Below are 20,336 nucleotides of genomic sequence, written 5' to 3'. Positions count from 1 at the left end.
GGAGGGAGGGCTGGGCCCAGGATGGGGAAAGTGGGAGAGGGGGGCTGCTGGCTCAGGAGTGGGGCTGGGGAGTGGGGGTGGGGGTGACAGAGTCAGATTTGACTTAGGGAGGGACTGGGGGCAACAGCCAGGGGTGACGGGTATTTAGGGGGAAGGGGTTTGGTCCCAGTGGTTCTGCCCTCCCTGTGAGGGGTTGGGGGGTGTTGGCTGGGATGCAGGGGATCTGGAGCTGTGCTATGCAGGCCCTGGGGCACAGCCTCCCGGGTGTGTGTAGGGAAGGTGCAGGACGGGGTGCAGGGCAATTTGGGTGCAGGGGGGTCTGAAGCATTTTGTTATGGGGGTCCATGGGGCACAGCACTCGGCAGCCTGGCCCCCTCCCTTGCAGCCCAGGCTCCCTCCTCTTCCCTTCCCTGCCAGGTCACTTTCTCCCAGCGATGACGCACAGGCTGGGGGGATCAGCGGGCTCGTGATGCCGCCCCCCCCCCGTGTCTCCGCCAGCTGGGGGGCGGGGCGGGGCTTGGCGCCCCCTTTATAGCCGCGCTGCCGCGGGGATGCTGCGGGAAGAGGGACCTGACCCGCCGGCTGCTCCGGTAGGATTCCGGGGTCTGGGACCTCCAGGCCCCGCGACTGGCTGCTTGGGTAGGGACTCGGGGAAGGGGGCTGTGGCGCGGCTGGAGGACGGGATGTGCGGGGAGTCTCTGGGGCCTGCGGGGGAGGCAGATCCAGGGGGAGGCTGCTGGGGAGGGAGGGGAGCGGCGGGGGGTATCCCCGCTCGACTGGCACAACCCCACTGGGCGTTGTTACCTGGGAACCGCCACCCTTACCCGGACCCCTGGGTCCCCGAGGGGCCCGATCCTGCCTCTGCTCCGCGCGCTTTCCCCGGGGCAAAGGCTGGGGGGGAGGGGAGACTGTTCCCCATACTCAGCCGCTCACACGGCCCCCGAGCTCTAGCCATGGCAAGGACTGTAGCTGTGCCAGGCCCTTTGCCCTCATCTTCACGTCCCCCCACCTGTCCCCGTGTCTCCCCATCTCTGCATCCCCCACCTGTCTCCCCATCCCCCACCTATCCCCGTGTCTCCCCATCCCCCACCTGTCTCCCCATCCCCCACCTGTCCCCATGTCTCCCCATCCCCCACCTGTCTCCCCATCCCCCACCTGTCCCCATGTCTCTCCATCCCCGCATCCCCCACCTGTCTCCCCATCCCCCACCTATCCCCGTGTCTCCCCATCCCCCACCTGTCTCCCCATCCCCCACCTGTCCCCATGTCTCCCCATCCCCCACCTGTCTCCCCATCCCCCACCTGTCCCCATGTCTCTCCATCCCCGCATCCCCCACCTGTCTCCCCATCCCCCACCTGTCCCCATGTCTCCCCATCCCCCACCTGTCTCCCCATCCCCCACCTGTCCCCATGTCTCCCCATCCCCCACCTGTCTCCCCATCCCCCACCTGTCCCCATGTCTCTCCATCCCCGCATCCCCCACCTGTCTCCCCATCCCCCACCTGTCCCCATGTCTCCCCATCTCTGCATCCCCCACCTGTCCCCATGTCTTCCCATCCCCGCATCCCCCACCTGTCTCCCCAACCCCCACCTGTCCCCATGTCTCCCCATCTCTTCATCCCCCACCTGTCTCCCCATTCCCCACCTATCCTCGTGTCTCCCTATCACTCACCTGTCCCTATGTCTCCCCATCCTGCGTCCCCTACCTGTCCCCGTGTCTCCCCATTCCCATCCCCCATCTGTCCCTGTGTCTCTCCATCCCCCACCCATCCCCATGTCTCCCTATCACCCACCTGTCCCATGTCTCCCCATCCCCATGTTCCCCACCTGTCCCTCTGTCTCTCCATCCCCCACCTGTCTCCGTGTCTCCCCATCCCCGTGTCCCCCACCTGTCTCCCTATCCCCCACCTGTCCCCATGTATCCCCATCCCCGTGTCCCCCACCTGTCTCCCCATCCCCCACCTATCCCTATGTCTCCCTATCATCTACCTGTCCCATGTCTCCCCATCCCCGCATTCCCCACCTGTCCCTGTGTTTCCCCATCCTGCATCCCCCACCTGTCCCCATGTCTCTCTATCCCCACATCCCCCCACCTGTTTCTGTGTCTCTCCATGTCTGCATCCCCCACCTATCCCTGTGTCTTCCCATTCCCCACCTGTCCCCAGGTTCTCCCATCTCAACCTCCTCCAAAGTCCAGTTCCCTGAGCTCGCCTCTGCCCCAGCCTTTGCCCTGACAGCCTATGGCTATGTCCTCTTACCTCCGTCATTCTGTCTCCTTCACTAGGGTTTTTCTGTGGGGGTTCTGTCCTTGTTCCTCCCCAATTTCAGACTCTTCCCCAGCCCTCCCCGCATGGCCTTTTCCAGGGCCGGGGGGTGACCCTCAAGAGGCTCCGAGGTACTTTACCCTTGGTCCCCAAAGTGGGCAGGGACAGGGGCTAGGCAGAGGGACCCAATGCAACCTCCTGTGATCCCTACCAAACATATCATCCCTCCTCCCGTTCCCCAGGACACCCCACTCTCCTTCTGCTCCTCTGCAGGTATCTCTCCCCTCCCCACATCTGGAGGCAGGTGGCCAGAGCCCTGGGCCAGCTGTTTGGGTCCTAGGGAGGGAGAGCCTGGTTCAGTTCCAGGCCTGGGTGGACCCAGAGGTGGAGTTGCATTCCCTATAAGCTGAGTACTTTTGTGGCCACTTAGGAGAGATTCCAAAGCCACCCAGCTGATTCGCAGAGCGCCCACAGCTAGGTGGTTTTTTTCTATTGGTGGTGCACATCTGCACATGACTTGGTGCACATAACACAATTTATTCTGCACGTTGATGGACAAAATTAGAAGAAATATTGGGTGTGTGTGGGGGGGGGGTTGCTTTAATTCTCTAGGACCTGGCCAAAACCCCCCATTGGTCAGAAGTCACTGGGGAGGTGGCCTGCAAGCTATCGTGGTCTGTTCAGTGCTGATAACTGTTTGGCGACGTGCGAGTGCTCCTCTTGTATGTTGCGGGCTCAGCTGTCTACAGGTAGGCTAACACCCATGTGCTCGTTACGAGGGACACAGCTCAGACAGTGGCAGATTTTCCCATGGCCCCCTCAGCCAGCTAGAGTTCAGGTGAGGTAGCCCAACATTTATATACTGAAACAGACAGTCTGGGATCCACACCTCACCTAGCAGGACATGTGTGTTACCTCCCCTTGTCCTTTCCTCATATTTCAGACACCATAGTCCCATTTGCCATCTGACTTTGTGCTTTGTGGCTGGAAGATGATCAGCTGTGCGTGAGGTCAGATGAGAAACAGTCAAATAAGGGAGAGTCCCATTCAGTCTCACCATGTAATGGCAGACAGCTAGATAGTGACAAGTTTTTAAAGTGTTTATACACAAACGCTAGACATCTAAAGACTAAGATGGGTGAGCTGGACCACCTCGTACTCAGTGCGGACACTGATCTAATCAGCAGCACGGAAACGTGGTGGAATGAGGACAATCCATGGGACACAGTCATACCAGGGTACGAAACCGATGGAAAGGGCAGACATGGTCATGATGGGGCGGGGGAGTGGTAGAATCAAGTGAAATATAGTGGTATATAAAATGATAGAGGTATATCAAGGTATATCAAGTGATAGAGGTATATAAAATCATGAGCAGTGTGGAGAGGGCCGATAAAGAAAAGTTATTTATTAGTTCCCTAAATAGAAGAACTAGAGGACACCAAGGGTGTGTCTAGACTACCTAGTTTTGTCGACAAAACTGGACTTTTGTCGACAAAACAATACCTGCGTCTACACTACCGCGGAGTTCTGTCGACATAACGTCGACAGAACTCTGCGGTTTTGTCGACGCTGGTATACCTCATTTTACGAGGCATAACACTTTCTGTAGACAGAACTCTGTCGACAGAAGGTGCTATTGCCTGTAACACTGCGTCCAGACTACGGAGTTCTGTCGACAAAGCGGCTTGCTTTGTCGACAGAACTCCATATGTCTGGACGCAAATTGTCGACGGAAGTTTTGTTGACAGTATCTGTCGACAAAACTTCCGTCGACAAAACGCGGTAGTCTAGACGTACCCCAAATGAAGTTAATGGGTAGCAGGTTTAAAACTAATAAAAGAAAGTTCTTCTTCACACAGCGTGTAGTCAACCTGTGGAACTCCTTGCCAGAGAAGGCTGTGAAGGCTAGGACTATAACAGAGTTTAAAGAGAAGCTAGATAATTTCATGGAGGTTAGGTCCATAAAAGGCTATTAGCCAGGGGATAAAATGGTGTCCTTGGCCTCTGTCTGTCAGAGGTTGGAGAGGGATGGCAGGAGACAAATCGCTTGATCGTTGTCTTCGGTCCACCCTCTCTGGGGCACCTGGTGTTGGCCACTGTCGGTAGACAGGATACTGGGTTAGATGGACCTTTTGTCTGACCCAGTACAGCCATTCTTATGTTCTTATGTTCTTATGTTATGTTCTTATGAAGTAAATATTGTAAATCAACCAAACTGTTCATACAATCTCTATGGATTCCATGCTCTGGTCATATGAATAAAGCAGCAGGGGTGTCTGACTGCCCACCTGACCAGGAGAGTGAGAGTGACTGTGAAATGCTAAGGGAGAATACAGAGGCGATCAAAATAAAAAATTCAGTAATAGTGGGGGATTTCAACAATTCCCACAGTGACTGGAGACACATCACGTCAAGGTGGGATGCAGAGAGAAAGTTTCTTAACTCCTTAAATGACTGCTGCTTGGAGCAGCTGGTTCTGGAACTCACAAGGTAATTCTTGATTTAGTCCTAAGTGGAGCACAGGGTCTGGTCCAAGAGGTGACTATAGTTGGATCACTTGGAAATAGTGGCCATAATATAATCCCATCCCTGTGGTGGGAAAAACACCTCAGCAACCCAAAACTGTGGCATTTAATTTCAGAAAAGGGAACTACCCAAAAATGAGGAAGTTAGTTAAACAGAAATTAAAGGTACAGTGCCAAAAGTAAAATCCCTAAAAGCTGCATGGAAACTTTGCAAAGACACCATAACAGAGACCCAATTTAAATGTACACCCCAAATTAAAAAAACACGGTAAGAGAACCAAAAAAGTGCCACCATGGTTTAACAACCAAGTAAAAGAAACAGTAAGGGTATGTCTACACTACCCTCCTAGTTCGAACTAGCGGGGTAATGTAGGCATACCGCACTTGCAAATGAAGCCCGGGATTTGAATTTCCCGGGCTTCATTTGCATAAGCGGGGCGCCGCCATTTTTAAAACCCCGCTCGTTCGAACCCCGTGCAGCGCGGCTACACGGGGCACGAACTAGGTAGTTCGAACTAGGCGTCCTAGTTCAAACTACCGTTACTCCTCATTTCACAAGGAGTAACAGTAGTTCGAACTAGGAAGCCTAGTTCGAACTACCTAGTTCGTGCCCCGTGTAGCCGCGCTGCACGGGGTTCGAACGAGCGGGGTTTTAAAAATGGCGGCGCCCCACTTATGCAAATGAAGCCCAGGAAATTCAAATCCCGGGCTTCATTTGCAAGTGCGGTATGCCTACATTACCCCGCTAGTTCGAACTAGCGGGGTAGTGTAGACATACCCTCAGAGATAAAAAGGCATTGTTTAAAAAGTGGAAGTTAAATCCTGGTGAGGAAAACAGAAAAGAGCATAAACTCAATCAAATTAAGTGTAAAATTATAATTAGGAAGTCTGGAAAGGCATTTGAAGAGCAGCTAACCAAAAAACTCCAGAAGTAATAGCAATTTTTAAAAGTACATCGGAAGCAGAAAGTTGCTAAAAACCAGTGGGGCCACTGGATGATTGAGATGCTAAAGGAGCACTTGAAGCCGATAAGGCCACTGCAGAGAAACAAAATGAATTGTTTACATCAGAATTTAAGGCTGAGGATACTGGGGAGATTCCCAAACCTGAGCCATTCTTTTTAGGTGACAAATTTGAAGAATTGTCCCAGATTGAGGTGTCATTAGAGGAGGTTTTGGAAGAAATTGATAAACTTAACAATAACAAGTCACGGGGACCAAATGCCATTCATCCCAAGAGTGCTGGAAGAACTGAAATGTGAAATTGCTGAACTATTAACTGTAGTTTGCAACTTATCTTTTAAATCAGCTTCTGTACTTAATGACTGGAAGATAGCTAACATGATGCCAATATTTTAAAAGGTTCTAGAGGTGATCCTGGCAATTACAGACTGGTAAGTCTAATGTCAGTACCAGGCAAATTAGTTGAAACTTTAATAACTAGAATTGTTATACACATATTTGGAGATAATTTATTGGGGAAAAATCAAAGTGGTTTCAATAAAGGGAAATCATGCCTTACTAAAGTTTTTTGAGGGGGTCAGCAAGCATGTGGACAAGGGAGATCCAGTGGATATAATGCACTTAGATTTCCAGAAAGCCTTTGACAAGTCGCTCACCAAAGGCTCTGAAGCACAGTAAGCTGTTATGGAATAAGAGGTAAGATCTTCTCATGGACTGATAACTGGTTAAATGATAGGAAAAAGGGGTAGGAACAAATGGTCAGTTTCAGAATGGAGAGAGGTACCTAGTGGTGTCCTGCAGGGTTCCATACTGGGACCAATCCTACTCAGCATATTCATAAATGATCTGGAGAAAGGGGTAAACAGTGAGGTGGTTAAATTTGCAGATGTTGCTAAACTGCTCAGGATAGTTAAGTCCAAAGCAGACTGTGAAGAGCTTCAAAAGAATCCCACAAAACTAAGTGATTGGACAACAAAATAGCAGATGAATTTTAATGTTGATAAATGTAAAGTAATGGGCATTGGAAAACATAATCCCACCCATACATATAAAATGATGGGGACTAAATTAGCTGTTACCACTCGAGAGAGATCTTGGAGTCATTGTGGATAGTTCTCTGAAGACATCCACTCAGTGTGCAGCAGCAGGCAAAAAGCAGACAGGATGTCAGGAATCATTAAAAAAGGAATAGAGAATGAGAGAGAGAAGATTCTATTGCCGCTGTATAAATCCATGGTGCGCCCACATCTGGAATTCTGTGCACAGATTAGGGATGTGAACAGATGACCAGTTAATGGGTGATGCTAACTGGGTGGCTGGGGCTGGGAGCCAGTGGCAGCCCCTGCTGGGCGTGGAAGCCCCATGGGCTGGGAGCCGCTCCAGCTAGCCCTGCCCAGGATCCCACTTATTTGGAGAAACCGTTTAAACATTAGGTTAACCTGACGTCTCAGACGAAATGTTCCCGTTCATCCCTGTGCTCAGACTAGTCTTGCATGTGCTAGGCTGGGTGTCCCCGTGCAGCCTGCTGGAGCGTGCACTCTGTGTGTGAGCACGGCCAGCAGGACTGGTGCCGAGTTTGTGTCCCTGGCACTGAGGGGCAGACAAACATCTGCTTGTGACGGGGCCTGCCAGCTCCTCACCGGGTAACTGGCACTCCCTGGCTTCGGCCTTACTAACCTCCCTCCCCTTGGGACAAGGAGGGAAACTAACCCCCCCCCCCCGGACAGAGCGGGAAACTAACCCCTCCTTGGGGACAGCATGGGGAGCTAACCGTGACCCCCCTGTGTCAGAGCAGGGAGCTAACTGCCCCCCAGGGACAGAGTAGGGCGCTAACCACCACCAGAGACTGAGCAGGGCACTAACTGCCTACCCCGAGGATAGCATGGGGAGCTAAGTGGGCCCCAACGGGCAGAGCAGGGAGCTAACTGGGAGTCCCCACCCTCCTGGGACAGATATGCCCATTACTTTAGGATGTGCTCATTTAATAGGGTTACTCCTCTTGGGAAGGGTTGATATTTCTATCACAATGGGGGCTTCAACCTCCCTTCCCATCTGGTTTGTGGGGGTCTAGGCAGGGACCCTGCCCATGAAGGCCTCTGGAGAGTGTGGGGAAGGTGTCAGCTCGCATGGGGGGGCAGGTGTCAGCTCTCATGGGGGGCAGGTTTCAACTCGCATGGGGGGGCAGGTGTCGGCTCTCATGGGGGGCAGGTTTCAACTCGCATGGGGGGGCAGGTGTCAGCTCTCATGGGGGGCAGGTGTCGGCTCTCATGGGGGGCAGGTGTCAGCTCTCATGGGGGCAGGTGTCGGCTCTCATGGGGGGCAGGTGTCGGCTCGCATGGGGGGCAGGTGTCGGCTCACATGGGGGGCAGGTGTCAACTCGCATGGGGGGGCAGGTGTCAGCTCTCATGGGGGCAGGTGTCGGCTCTCATGGGGGGCAGGTGTCGGCTCACATGGGGGGCAGGTGTCAGCTCTCATAGGGTGCAGGTGTCAGCTCACATGGGGGGCAGGTGTCAGCTCACATGGGGGGCAGGTGTCAGCTCGCATGGGGGCAGGTGTCGGCTCACATGGGGGGGCAGGTGTCAGCTCGCATGAGGGGCAGGTGTTGGCTCACATGGGGGGCAGGTGTCAGCTCGCATGAGGGGCAGGTGTCGGCTCACATGGGGGGCAGGTGTCGGCTCTCATGGGGGGCAGGTGTCGGCTCTCATGGGGGTGCCATCAAACCCCATTCCCATGCAGTTCTGTCTTCACCCCCAGGCCACACTTTGCATAGTGCCCACCTCCCACCACCAGTCCAGGGGCTCCTATTCGGTTTGGCTCCTGCACATAACCCACTGGGCTCCATCCTGGCTCGGCGGGGCATGGAGTGTCACCTGAAGAGAGGCTGGGGTGGGTCAACGGCACCCACCAGCCAGGCACTGAGCAGCATCGCCAATAAAACAGCCAATGAGAAAACATCTCCTAGGCTGCAAATAACCCCAGCGCCGAGGCTACAAACTGGGCGGCCACTGTGCCCTGGCACAGCATTTAACTGAAAGCACAAAAAGTGTTGCGGAAAGTGCAGGGAGAAATGCTCTGAGGTAAATAGGACGAAGTTTAATAAAGACAAATGCAAATTTCTCCACGTCGGAAGGAACAATCCGTGTCACACATACAGAATGGGAAGTGACTGGCTGGGAAGGAGTACTGCAGAAAAGGGTATAGGGGTCAGAGTGGATCACAAGCTAAATTTGAGTCAACCGTGTGACATTGATGCAAAAAAGCAAACCTGATTCTGGGCTGCATTAACTGGTGTGTTGTGAGCAAGACAGGAGAAGTCGTTCTTCTGCTCTACTCTGCACTGGTTAGGCCTCAGTTGGAGTACTGTGTCCAGTTCTGGGCACCATATGTCAAGAAAATGTCGAGAAATTGGAGAGGGTCCAGAGAGGAGCAACAAAAATAATGAAAGGTCTAGAGAACATGAGCTATGAGGGAAGACTGAAAGAACTGGGCTTGTTTGGTTTGGAAAGGAGAAGATTGAGAAGGGACATGAGAGCAGTTTTCAAGTATGTAAAAGAGTGTCACAAGGAGGAGGGAGAAAAATTGTTCTGCTTGGCCTCTGAGGTTAGGACAAGAAGCAATGGGCTTAAACTGCAGCAAGGGAAGTTTAGGTTGGACATTAGGAAAAATTGCCTACCTGTCAGGGTGGTCAAACACTGGGATAAATTGCCTAGGGGGGTTGTGGAATCTCCATCTCTGGAGCTATTTAAGAGTAGGTTAGACACACACCTGTCAGGGATGGTGCTTGGTCCTGCTGTAAGGGCAGGGGACTGGACTTGATGATCTCTCAAGGTCCCTTCAAGTTCTAGGATTCCAAGATGTTTTCAGGGAGGCGAAACACCAGGAGGATGGGCTTGGCCTGGGAGAGGGGAATGGGACTGACTCCTCTGACAAAGACGCCCAGCCCTGGGGCAGCCCCTAAGGCTCCCAGTGACACAGAAAACACATGGGGGTGGGGTGGAGGTATGTGTGACTTGGGTCTGGATGGATACAGGAGTGAACCAGCATGGGTGTGGTCCCTGCCCCTCAATTATCTGTACCCTTGGGTCGACCTTCATAGACTCATAGACTTTAAGGTCAGAAGGGACCATTATGATCATCTAGTCTGACCCCCTGCACGGTACAGGCCACAGAATCTCACCCACCCCCTCCTAGAATAATCCTCTCACCTATATCTCAGATATTGAAGCCTTCAAATAGCTTAAAGACCCCAAGATGCAGAGAATCCTCCAGCTGTGATCTGTGCCCCATGCTACAGAGGAAGGCGAAAAACCTCCAGGGCCTCTGCCAATCTACCCTGGAGGAAAATTCCTTCCCGACCCCAAATATGGCGATCAGCTAAACCCTGAGCATGTGGGCAAGACTCACCAGCCAGACACCCAGAAAGTTCTCTATAGTAACTCCTATCATCCCTCCATTGACCTATTCCCACTGATAATGAATGGTCAATTAGTTACCAAGATCATGTTATCTCATCAAACCATCCCCTTCATAAACCCATCTAGTTTAATCTTGAAACCAGATAGATCTTTTGCCCCCACTACTTCCCTTGGAAGGCTGTTCCATAACTTCACTCCTCTAATGGTTAGAAACCTTCGTCTAATCTCAAGTCTAAACTTCCTACTAGCCAGCTTATATCCATTTGTTCTTGTGTCCACATTAGTATTAAGTTTAAATAATTCCTCACCCTCCCTGGTATTTATCCCTCTAATATATTTAAAGAGTGCAATCATGTCCCCCCTCAGCCTTCTTTTGGTTAAGGTAAACAAGCCAAGCTCCTTGAGTCTCCTTTCATAAGACAGGTTTTCCATTCCTCAGATCATCCTAGTGGCCCTTCTTTGTCCCTGTTCCAGTTTGAATTCATCCTTCTTAAACATGGGAGACCAGAACTGCACACAGTATTCCAAATGGGGTCTCACCAATGCCTTGTATAATGGCACTAACACCTCCTTATCCCTACTGGAAATACCTCGCCTAATACATCCCAAGATCGTATTAGCCTTTTTCACGGCCATGTCACAATGGCGGCTCATAGTCATTCTATAATCAACCAGGACTCCGAGGTCCTTCTCCTCCTCCGTTACTTCCAACTGATGTGTCCCCAGCTTATAACTAAAATTCTTGTTATTAATCCCTAAATGCATAACCTTACACTTCTCACTATTAAATTTCATCCTATTGCTATCACTCCAATTTACAAGATCATCCAGATCTTCCTGTATGATAACCCGATCCTTTTCTGAATTGGCAATAGCCCCCAACTTTGTGTCACCCGCAAATTTTATCAGGACACTTCCACTTTTGGTGCCACGGTCAGTGATAAAAAGATTAAATAAAATTGGCCGCAAAACTGATCCCTGAGGAACTCCGCTAGTAACCTTCCTCCAACCTGACAGTTCACCTTTCAGTATGACCCACTGTAGTCTCCCCTTTAACCAGTTGCTTATCCACCTCTCAACTTCCATATTAATCCCTATCTTTTCCAATTTAACAGGGACCCTGTGCCCCTAAGTCTCTTTGCACCCCTCCCCTCCATCCTTACCCCACTGCCCATCTCCAAAGCACTCCTTGCCCTGGGCTGGGATGAATATTTTAGCAGGGTGGTGGATTGGGTTCCCAGGCCAGGTGTTTCCATCTCACATAGCCCAGCTGGCACTCAGCCAGCCCTGGGGCCATGATCTTCCCCCCACAGGCCGCTTCAGGTTCTCTTTAATATTAACGGCCAGCTCCTGAAGTGGTGAAACCAGACACCCCCCTCAAGCAGCATCTGCTTAGGGACCCCTCTGTATTGAGTGGGGGGGGGGGGGCAGGCCTGAGCTGGCAGAGGCTGCAGGTTGGGAGTGAGGGGCCCCCGTGGGAAGCTGGGCTAGCAGGGGCTGCAGGCTACAGTGTCTCCCATCAAACTTCACTTGGACACAGAATCTTTATTTCCTCTTGTGCAGATGCTGAAAAGCATCCTTGCCCTGCCTCAGAGGTGGCCACATCTCCGCACTGGGTGAGGGATCCCTGTGGAACCAGCCGCCCTGCCCCGAGGTGGCCACATCTCCGCACTGGGTGAGGGATCCCTGTGGAACCAGCCGCCCTGCCCCGAGGTGGCCACATCTCTGCACCAGGCGAGGGATCCCTGTGGAACCAGCCACCCTGCCCCGAGGTGGCTGTTTCAGAAACTCACCCACCTGTGTTGAGCATGGGGAGGGGGGAGGGGGCTGTGGATGTGCCCTACCTGTGGCTGTTCCAAGGCTGTGCTTTCTCCCTGCAGCCCTGCTAGCTAGGCAGCATGAAGCTGGAGCTGGGACTGAGCACAGATGGGCAGCTGCAGTTCGTGGTGGCGACGGAGAAGGATTTTGAGGAGGTTGTGGCAATGTCCAAGGGCATCTACGGGGGCCTGGATTATCTCCCGAGCCGCTACCACGCCTGGCTCCACGAGCCCAACCGCACCGTGGTGCTGGCCAAGAAGAATGGAGAAGTGGTGAGTGGGAAGCCGCACCAGGCAGTGCCTGCAGTGGGGAGCACTGGGGCCTGAGGGCTCCTTGCTCCCAGGGCGGAGTAGGCTGGCTGAGAGCTCCCCAAGTAAACAGCTCTCCTTGATACCCCCCAGAGGTGGCTGCACCTGAGGCCTGTGTTCCTGCCATCCCCTCACTGTGTAGCTAGCAACAGGCTCTCCCAGGCGATCTGAATCCCAGCGGTCCTGCCTGTGCCCTCCCTCTGTTCCCCCCACGGCCCTGCTTCCTTCCCCATTTCTCATCTCCCAGAGGGCTGCCTGTGCTGACCTGCTTTGAGCTGCGGCGTTATCGACCCCTGTCACTGGTTGATATAGATCAGCCTGCGTCAAAGCCAGAGCTGGGCATGGTGCCCATGAACCCCGGCCCCTGCTCCCTCTGCCCTGCTGAGCCATGACAGGCCAGGCATGGCGCAGGAGCCACGTGCCACAGGGGGCCAGCAGGCGTGGGGCTAATGTGGCTTCAGCGCTGAGCCCATGGAAATGGGTGACACAGGAGCGAATTGGTCTTTGTGCTCAACACTTGGGGGGCGTACCGGGGGGGCACCGTGTGCCCTCTGCCCAGTCACAGATGCCTGGTATGAGCAGTGTCACACTCAGACCTGGCCCATGGGAACCAACCAAGTGATGAGTTCTCAGGGGCTGCAGGAAATGCCGAGAGCCAGGTCTGGCAGTCGCCTGAGACAGGGGAAAATATGCTGCAAGTCATCTTCTGTCACATCTAGTCTGGTAATGCTGAAAATCCTGGGGCAGGGCCCCATGGGGCTGGTGCTGCCCAGACCCAGCTGGGATCAGGGCCCTTGGAACCGGCGCTGCCCATGGGATCCAGGCCCGTGGGAGCAAGGCCAGGAGATTGGGTGATGAGGGCAATCAGGCTGAGTTGGGAGCTAGCCGGGGCAGGATACGTTCCATGGGCTTGTTAACCCCCACAGGCCAGGAGACCCAGGCTGGGGAATGGCACGAAGCAAACACAGCTCCCCTCTCCTGTGTTTATATCTGCCCTGGGCATCACGAGCCCAGCCCCTGCCGGTGGATTGGCGCAGGAATGAGTCATCCTCGCATGTGCCTTAATCAGGCTGTAATTCAGGGATGACTCATCACGCCCCCCCATTCCCACATCATCATGCTGGGGGCTGCACAGTCCCATCCCCCCCGAGATCCAGGCCCCCGCTGTGCTGAGCATCTCTCAGAGCCTCCTTGATGCAAGCCAGGGCGGCATGATTTATATCCTTCCTTTTCACCAGCTTTTCCTTGTACTTCACTTCTTTTTCCCGCACCAGGTGCGTTCGCACGGCTTGCTCTCAGCCCGCAGCGCCGAACCTTTCCCAACTGCCTGTCCCGGTGAGGGGCACACCCTCAAGTGTCCCCTCCCTGAACCTCCAGCTTCCCAAATCGGACAGCTAGTGGTTCATAGCCAGCCACTGCTGTCTCCTTTGTGGCCCTGAAATTACAACAGCTGACAAACGTACCTGCCTTTCCGTCTGTAGCAGGCCATAGAGCCACCTGAACAGGTCCTGTCTGGAGGAAGTCAGGTGGCACTGACCATGCTGGGCTGTTCCTGCCACCTGCTGGGAAGCCGGGCAGCACTCGAGCGGAGCTGGAGGAGGATCCCAGAGGGACACCTGCCCCTAACTGAGACCCACGAGCCTAGCCATGAAACCCAGGAGGCTTACAGCTAAGGCCTTTGTGCTACTTGTGGCCTGGCTGTTTGTGCCAAGGAGGCAGGGCTAACACCCTGCACAGCAGTGAAGCCAGGGGCTAGCGACCTAGGCTCTCTGCTTGGCCTCTGGGGCTAGGCACCGGAGGCCTTTCTGGCTCCCTTTTTTCCGGTGCTTTGGTCAGGCTGCAGTTGCTGGAGTGGAAATCAATGCCCCGTGCGTCTCCTGAAGCACCACTGGCTAAGCTCCCCAAATGGCTCGTGGCCAGAGCGGTTCCCCTGCATGGCACCAAGCAGGGGTGGCTGGAGTCTGCCAGTGGGGTACACGAGTCTTTCAGGGCCTCTCTTACCTTGGCTGCTGAATCGCCTGAGTACAGGCCCCAGACCCCCGTGCGGTCAGGGCAGCCTGCCCTTGCCTAGCCGGCACTCGCAGGGGCCAGTGGCTCAAGTGAGGGGCGGGAGACAAATCACACTGCTGAAAGGAGCATCCCAGAAAGGGGAGAGCCACTGGCCTTAAGCACGGCAGCTGAGAAGCCAGGCCCGGTTCATAAAGCGACACCTGGCCAGGGAGATGGCATCCCTTCAGTCCAGCTGTCTGGGGACGGCGCCGTTAATGCCACAGGATGTGCCATTGTTTGTTTTCCTACTTGCAAGCAGGAATAAGAGATCCTCCGGAAAAGGGCTTTATTCCGGAGGATTGCGCCAGTCTGGACGCTCTTTTCCGGCTTTTCCCCAAGCCGGAAAAAAAGCGGCGGCCATGTTTATTTAAATCCCGTGGGAGATATTTAAATCCCCTGTGCATTTCCCTATTCTGACTTCTCTCATTTCCATAGCTATTATGGGTTATGTGGCCAGTGTAGACACAGCCCCTGTATTGGAAAGAAAGGAAAGATTTGGATCCGCCCTGCCCCAAGCTCAGGGCCCCCCTTTGTGCTGAGTGTTGCTCAGACCACCCGTCCCTTATGCAGGAAGCTTCATTGGTCACCTGTCATGGGCTCCCAGGTGGTGCCCACGCTTGGCCTGAATGATCCCCAGGGGACCCCTCCAGCATAACCGCCTCATCCCAGGGGCCACTCTGTCGGGGGTTACCCCCCCAGCTCTGGGGACCGCTCCTGTCTGAGCTCCCAGCGTGCCTGGCTCTGCCCTGGGCCCCTCGGGGAGTCCACTCGCTCTGGGCTCTGGGGCCTCCACTCTCAGGGGGGTCAGTGCAGCCCTGTTCTCAGACCGGAGCGACTCTCCGCCAGCGGCACACAGGAGGGTTCATTGAGCACTGATCACAGCACAGGAACTCTCAGGCCTGCAGGCCTGGCCCCCCTCAGCCCAGCACATCTGAGTCTCCCCTGCAGCCAGGTGGGCTCTGCCTGCTCCCCCTGCCCAGGCTAGCAGCCCCCTCCTCCCAGCCCAGCCCCCAAATCCCTCCCCAGCAGCCCCTCCCTTGGTCTCTGTCTTCTGTCGCCTGGGCCCCCCTCTTCTCCACTCTCCTCTCCTCCGTCCTTTCTCCTCCTGGCTAGGACCTGGGCAGGTCACCGGGGTCCTCTCCCTGCAGCCCATTGGCCTGCTGGCCAGACCCGGCTGTGCCATCCCAGCTGGGTGTCCCGGTCACTAGTCACTGGGGGCTCCAGTTCTCTGCTGGTCCCTGTAATAACAAACTCCCTCCCCCTCCCCTGGTTAAACCAGTAACAGCCGGGGACACTGAGTGCCCCTGCAGGAATCCCCTTCAAACCCCCTCCTGGTCACACCACCTGCCCTGCTGCAGTGGGGTCTCTGCTGAGGCTGTGTCTGGCTTGTGTTGGATGCTCTGGAGCAGGGTGAGGAACCTTCTTTGGGTGGGGGGCCACTGACCCACAGAAAACTCAGTTGAGGGCCGTGCACAAGTGAGAAGCAAAAACCCAAACCAGACAAAACCCACCCCATTGCTGTGGCCCTGACTGAGCAGGAGAAGGACGCGCCCCACATTCCCCTCCCACCGGAGCCTCTGGGTGCCCAGGCTGCAGGCTCCAGCCCTGCAGTGGGATGGTGGGAGGGCTGGAGCATCAGTATGGACTCCTCAATGCTGGGGGAAGCCCTGAGCTGCAGAGGCCGAATGCAGGTGAGCCTGAAGTTCCCCACCCCTGCTCTAAATCCCCAGGGGGCCACTGGCTGAATTTCACTCACGTGGGTTTGTGGGGAGCCTCCCTGCCTGATGACAAAGCTCTTTCTGGAGCCCAGCCCAGGGGAAAAATATCTCTAGCCCCACATCCACCTGCTACCCGGTTCTCTTTACTTCCATACTGGGTCACCTCCTTGGTGTGAATGTCGCCTCTTCATGCATTTATTTGTGCACGGTCAGCATCATCCGCCTTTGCTAATTCCACAGCGGTTCTGGTCCCAGGCTCTGGCTGGTGCTGCCCCATTCACCCCTTGTTAATTCCCGCAGCGGTTCTGGTCCCAGGCTCTGGCTGGTGCTGCCCCATTCACCCCTTGTTAATTCCCGCAGCGGTTCTGGTCCCAGGCTCTGGCTGGTGCTGCCCCATTCACCCCTCCTTAATTCCCACAGCAGTTCCGTGCCCAGGCTGTGACTTACACTAACTCTGTGCTCCCCCCAGATTGGGCTGCTGTCGATCTGCGTGGTGGACGCGGGGGAGACGGTGCTGGCAGAAGGGCTGCGCGTGGCGCCCTGGGAACGGGGCAAGGGTGTGGCTGGTGTGCTGCAGCGATTCTGCACTGAGCTGGTCAAGAAGAAGCACCCCAGCATCAAGGTCTTGCGGCTGATGCGGGACGACTACCTGAGCCCCAAGGTCTTCCAGAAATACCGTCTGATTACCACGCAGGTGGGTAGGGGCATGTGGAGAGGGGCTATTTGGCGCATTACAATAGTGCCACACTAGGGATGGACTTGAGTCCTGTCCCTGAGGGTATGTCTACACTACATTCAAACTAGCAGCCGTTAGTTCGAATTAACTTTCATAACGGCTACACTTACAAACCGCTAGTTCGAATTTAAATCAAACTAGAGGAGCGCTTAAGTGGAACCAGGTAAACCTCCTTCTACGAGGAGTAACGCCTAGTTCGAATTAGTGCTGTGGTGTAGACATACCCTGACTGAGGTCAGAGCCTCGCTGTGCCAGGCACCACAACCCCTCCCACCCCCGCAGCAAAAGACCAGCTACCTGGAGAGCCTTTCCCCCCACTGCTGGAGAGCCTTGTGATGATTCACCCAAGGTCACCCAGAGCTGGGGTAAGAACCCAGAGGCCCCTGAACTGGGCACAGAACCCAGAACCCGAGCCCAGAGCCCAGGGCCCCAGAACCCGAGCCCAGAGCCCAGGGCCCCAGAACCCGAGCCCAGAGCCCAGGGCCCCAGAACCAGAGCACAGAGCCCAGAGCCCAGGGCCCCAGAACCCGAGCACAGAGCCCAGGGCCCCAGAACCCGAGCACAGAGCCCAGGGGCCCCAGAACCAGAGCACAGAGCCCAGGGGCCCCAGAACCCGAGCCCAGAGCCCAGGGCCCCAGAACCCGAGCCCAGAGCCCAGGGCCCCAGAACCCGAGCACAGAGCCCAGGGGCCCCAGAACCAGAGCACAGAGCCCAGGGGCCCCAGAACCCGAGCCCAGAGCCCAGGGCCCCAGAACCCGAGCCCAGAGCCCAGGGCCCCAGAACCCGAGCCCAGAGCCCAGGGCCCCAGAACCAGAGCCCAGAGCCCAGGGCCCCAGAACCAGAGCCCAGAGCCCAGGGCCCCAGAACCAGAGACCAGAGCCCAGGGGCCCCAGAACCCGAGCACAGAGCCCAGGGTCCCAGAACCCGAGCACAGAGCCCAGGGTCCCAGAACCCGAGCCCAGAGCCCAGGGCCCCAGAACCCGAGCACAGAGCCCAGGGGCCCCAGAACCCGAGCACAGAGCCCAGGGGCCCCAGAACCCGAGCACAGAGCCCAGGGGCCCAGAACCCGAGCACAGAGCCCAGGGCCCCAGAACCCGAGCACAGAGCCCAGGGCCCCAGAACCCGAGCACAGAGCCCAGGGCCCCAGAACTCAAGCCCAGAGCCCAGGGCCCCAGAACCCGAGCCCAGAGCCCAGGGCCCCAGAACCCAAGCCCAGAGCCCAGGGCCCCAGAACCCGAGCCCAGAGCCCAGGGGCCCCACAATTGGGCAAAGATCCCAGGGACCCACACAACTGGGCACAGAATCCAGAAGCCCCAGAACTGGGCAAAGGGCCTAAGGGCCCCAGAACCTGAGCACAGAGCCCAGGGGCCCCAGAACTGGGTGCAGAACCCAGAGGCCCACCGCTCTGGCCCCAAGCCTTCCTGCCTGGGGGTATCTTTGCTGTCCGGGGCAGGGGGTCCCTGGATCAACTAGGTAGCTGCTCTTGCTGGCCCCAAGCCCTTCATGTCCCTGGACTGGAGTCAGCCACACTGGGCAGCTGTGGGTGGACTCTGCCGCTCTGCCCATCCCTCTAGTGTCTGGTTCCTGGGACGGCTGTGGCTGGTGACCCACTTTCTCAGGCACATGAGCCGGGGGAAGTGCTAGTTCAATTACTGCAAATCTGTCCTGGCATGTGATACTGGGAGAGGGAACTAGAGCATCAGGGGCCCCGGGGAGGAGGGAACAGGGGGAGGAGCCAGGACTCCTGGATTTTTATCCCAGCTCTGAGAGGGAAGTTGGGGAAGGGGGCGGAGAGAGAAGGAGGCAGGAATCCTGGGTTCTCTGCCTTAGAGGAAACAGGTCCCCTGCCCCATTGCGCCCCCGTGCCAAGCAGGCCCTGTCGTGGGGCTGGGTGGGAGGCAGTGCCACGCCTCTTCCCTGCCCCCCACGGCAGCCCATGGCCCCCAGCGGTGTGACTGTCATGTTTCCTTGCTGGCGGCTCCAGGGCATCCTGCTGGTGCGGTTCAACGCGGCAGAGCTGCTGGCCCGGCTGGATGCGGCGGTGGCCCAGCTGCAGGCAGGAGGATTCCAGCCTCTGCCCACCGAGGTGCTGGAGCCGGGTGAGGTGCGGACACTGGTGCTGAGCCCGGCCTTTCAGAGCGAGGTGCTGCCCAATAGCACCCTCATCCAGGACTGGCAGCCCTACAAGCCGAGCGAGGCCAACCTGGCCCTGCTGGAGCAGAGGCAGCTGTACTGGGTGGTGGATTGCAAGGCCCGGCCCATGACTGCCTCCCTCTGCACCCAGCCCTTCCCCATCCCGCTGGGCAAGGACTGGGTCTACCTCAACATCGATACCTTTGGCCACCACCCCACCCACCTCAAGAGCCAGTTGCTGCACCATCTGCGGGCCCACCTGCCCACCCTGCGGGGCAACGTCATGTGCCAGCTCTTCCTGGCACCCGGGCTTTGGGGGGAGCTGGCCGAGTTCTGCCAGGCCGGCCTGCAGCTGGAGCTGGCCAAGGGCTACACTGAGCAGTACCTGCTGGAGGTGAACATCTAGGGAGTTGGGGGGACATGGAGGCCCCCCAGCCCTGCAGTAGCACTTTCTGAGCCTTCATTCCCCCCAAGACAAGCTGCCCTAGGAGATGTGCCCCAACCCACCTAACCCCCTCCCACTCAGCAAGCCCTAGCAACAGTCGAGGGAGCTGAGCTGCACATGGCGTGGCAACAGAACCAGGTGCCGGCAGGGAAGGTTAGCATGGCCACCCAGACCTGCTTTGATTGCCGTAGCCTAGCAACAGCTGGGGTGATGATGGACCCTAGCAACAGCTGGCCCAGTGACGGAGCCTGGTGATGGTTGGCATGGTAACAGAACCTGGTGATGGTTGGTACGGTGATGGTTGGCATGGTGACAGAGCCCAGTGATGGTCAACATGGTGACGGAGCCTGGTGACGTTTGGCATGGCAGCAGAACCCAGTGATGGTTGATGGAGCCTAGCAATAGGAGGCATGGCAATAGCGGGTTGACTGCTGGATCGTGGCCGTAGCAATGGCTGATGGAAACCCGTGTACAGGGCTCTGATCCTCCCACCCCTACATCAGCCAGGCCTAAACCCCTCAGTGATGCCTCTAAACTGAATAATGTGCAATAGAGTCTTCTAAAGGGAGATGTATTTATACATTCGCCTGCAACAGGACCCCCTCCCCCATCACACCCATGCAGCCCCCAGCGCTGGAGCCTGTCCGCCCTCTATGTGGCGTTAGAGTCCATCTGTCCCCCATCCTGGCACTAGAGCCTCCCCAGTGCCTCCCATTATGGCGCTAGAGCCCCCCACCTTCACTACATTACAGCCTGACCCCAATGTAGCCCCAGAGCCCGTATTCCCCTCCCCAGCACTAGGCTGCTCCCCCACCAGCGAATTCCCCCCTCCCTGGAGGTCAGGAGCAGGGATCCCGCCTCCCTTCCTCAGAGCAGCAACTTGTAGGGGGACCCCTCACCCTCCATTTGCCTTCGCTGTCTCTGGATGAGCCCCTGGTATTAGCATTAGTCCTGCCCCACC

At 56.2% G+C, this 20,336-nt stretch overlaps 1 protein-coding gene across 1 annotated transcript; it reads left to right on the top strand.

The window, feature by feature from the left end:
* Positions 1-541: 541 nt before the first annotated feature.
* On the top strand, positions 542-19,902 carry NAT16 (N-acetyltransferase 16 (putative)). The gene is made up of 4 exons (XM_075907452.2): positions 542-639; positions 12,049-12,258; positions 16,531-16,755; positions 18,782-19,902. The coding sequence occupies exons 2-4, from the start codon at positions 12,067-12,069 to the stop codon at positions 19,334-19,336; spliced, it is 972 nt and encodes a 323-aa protein (XP_075763567.1). The 5' UTR covers positions 542-639; positions 12,049-12,066; the 3' UTR covers positions 19,337-19,902.
* Positions 19,903-20,336: the final 434 nt, after the last annotated feature.

Source organism: Pelodiscus sinensis, chromosome 22 (genome assembly GCF_052426305.1).
Source record: "Pelodiscus sinensis isolate ZL-2025 chromosome 22, ASM5242630v1, whole genome shotgun sequence".
Classification (NCBI taxonomy): domain Eukaryota; kingdom Metazoa; phylum Chordata; order Testudines; family Trionychidae; genus Pelodiscus; species Pelodiscus sinensis.
This window is presented reverse-complemented; position numbering and strand designations above follow the sequence as displayed.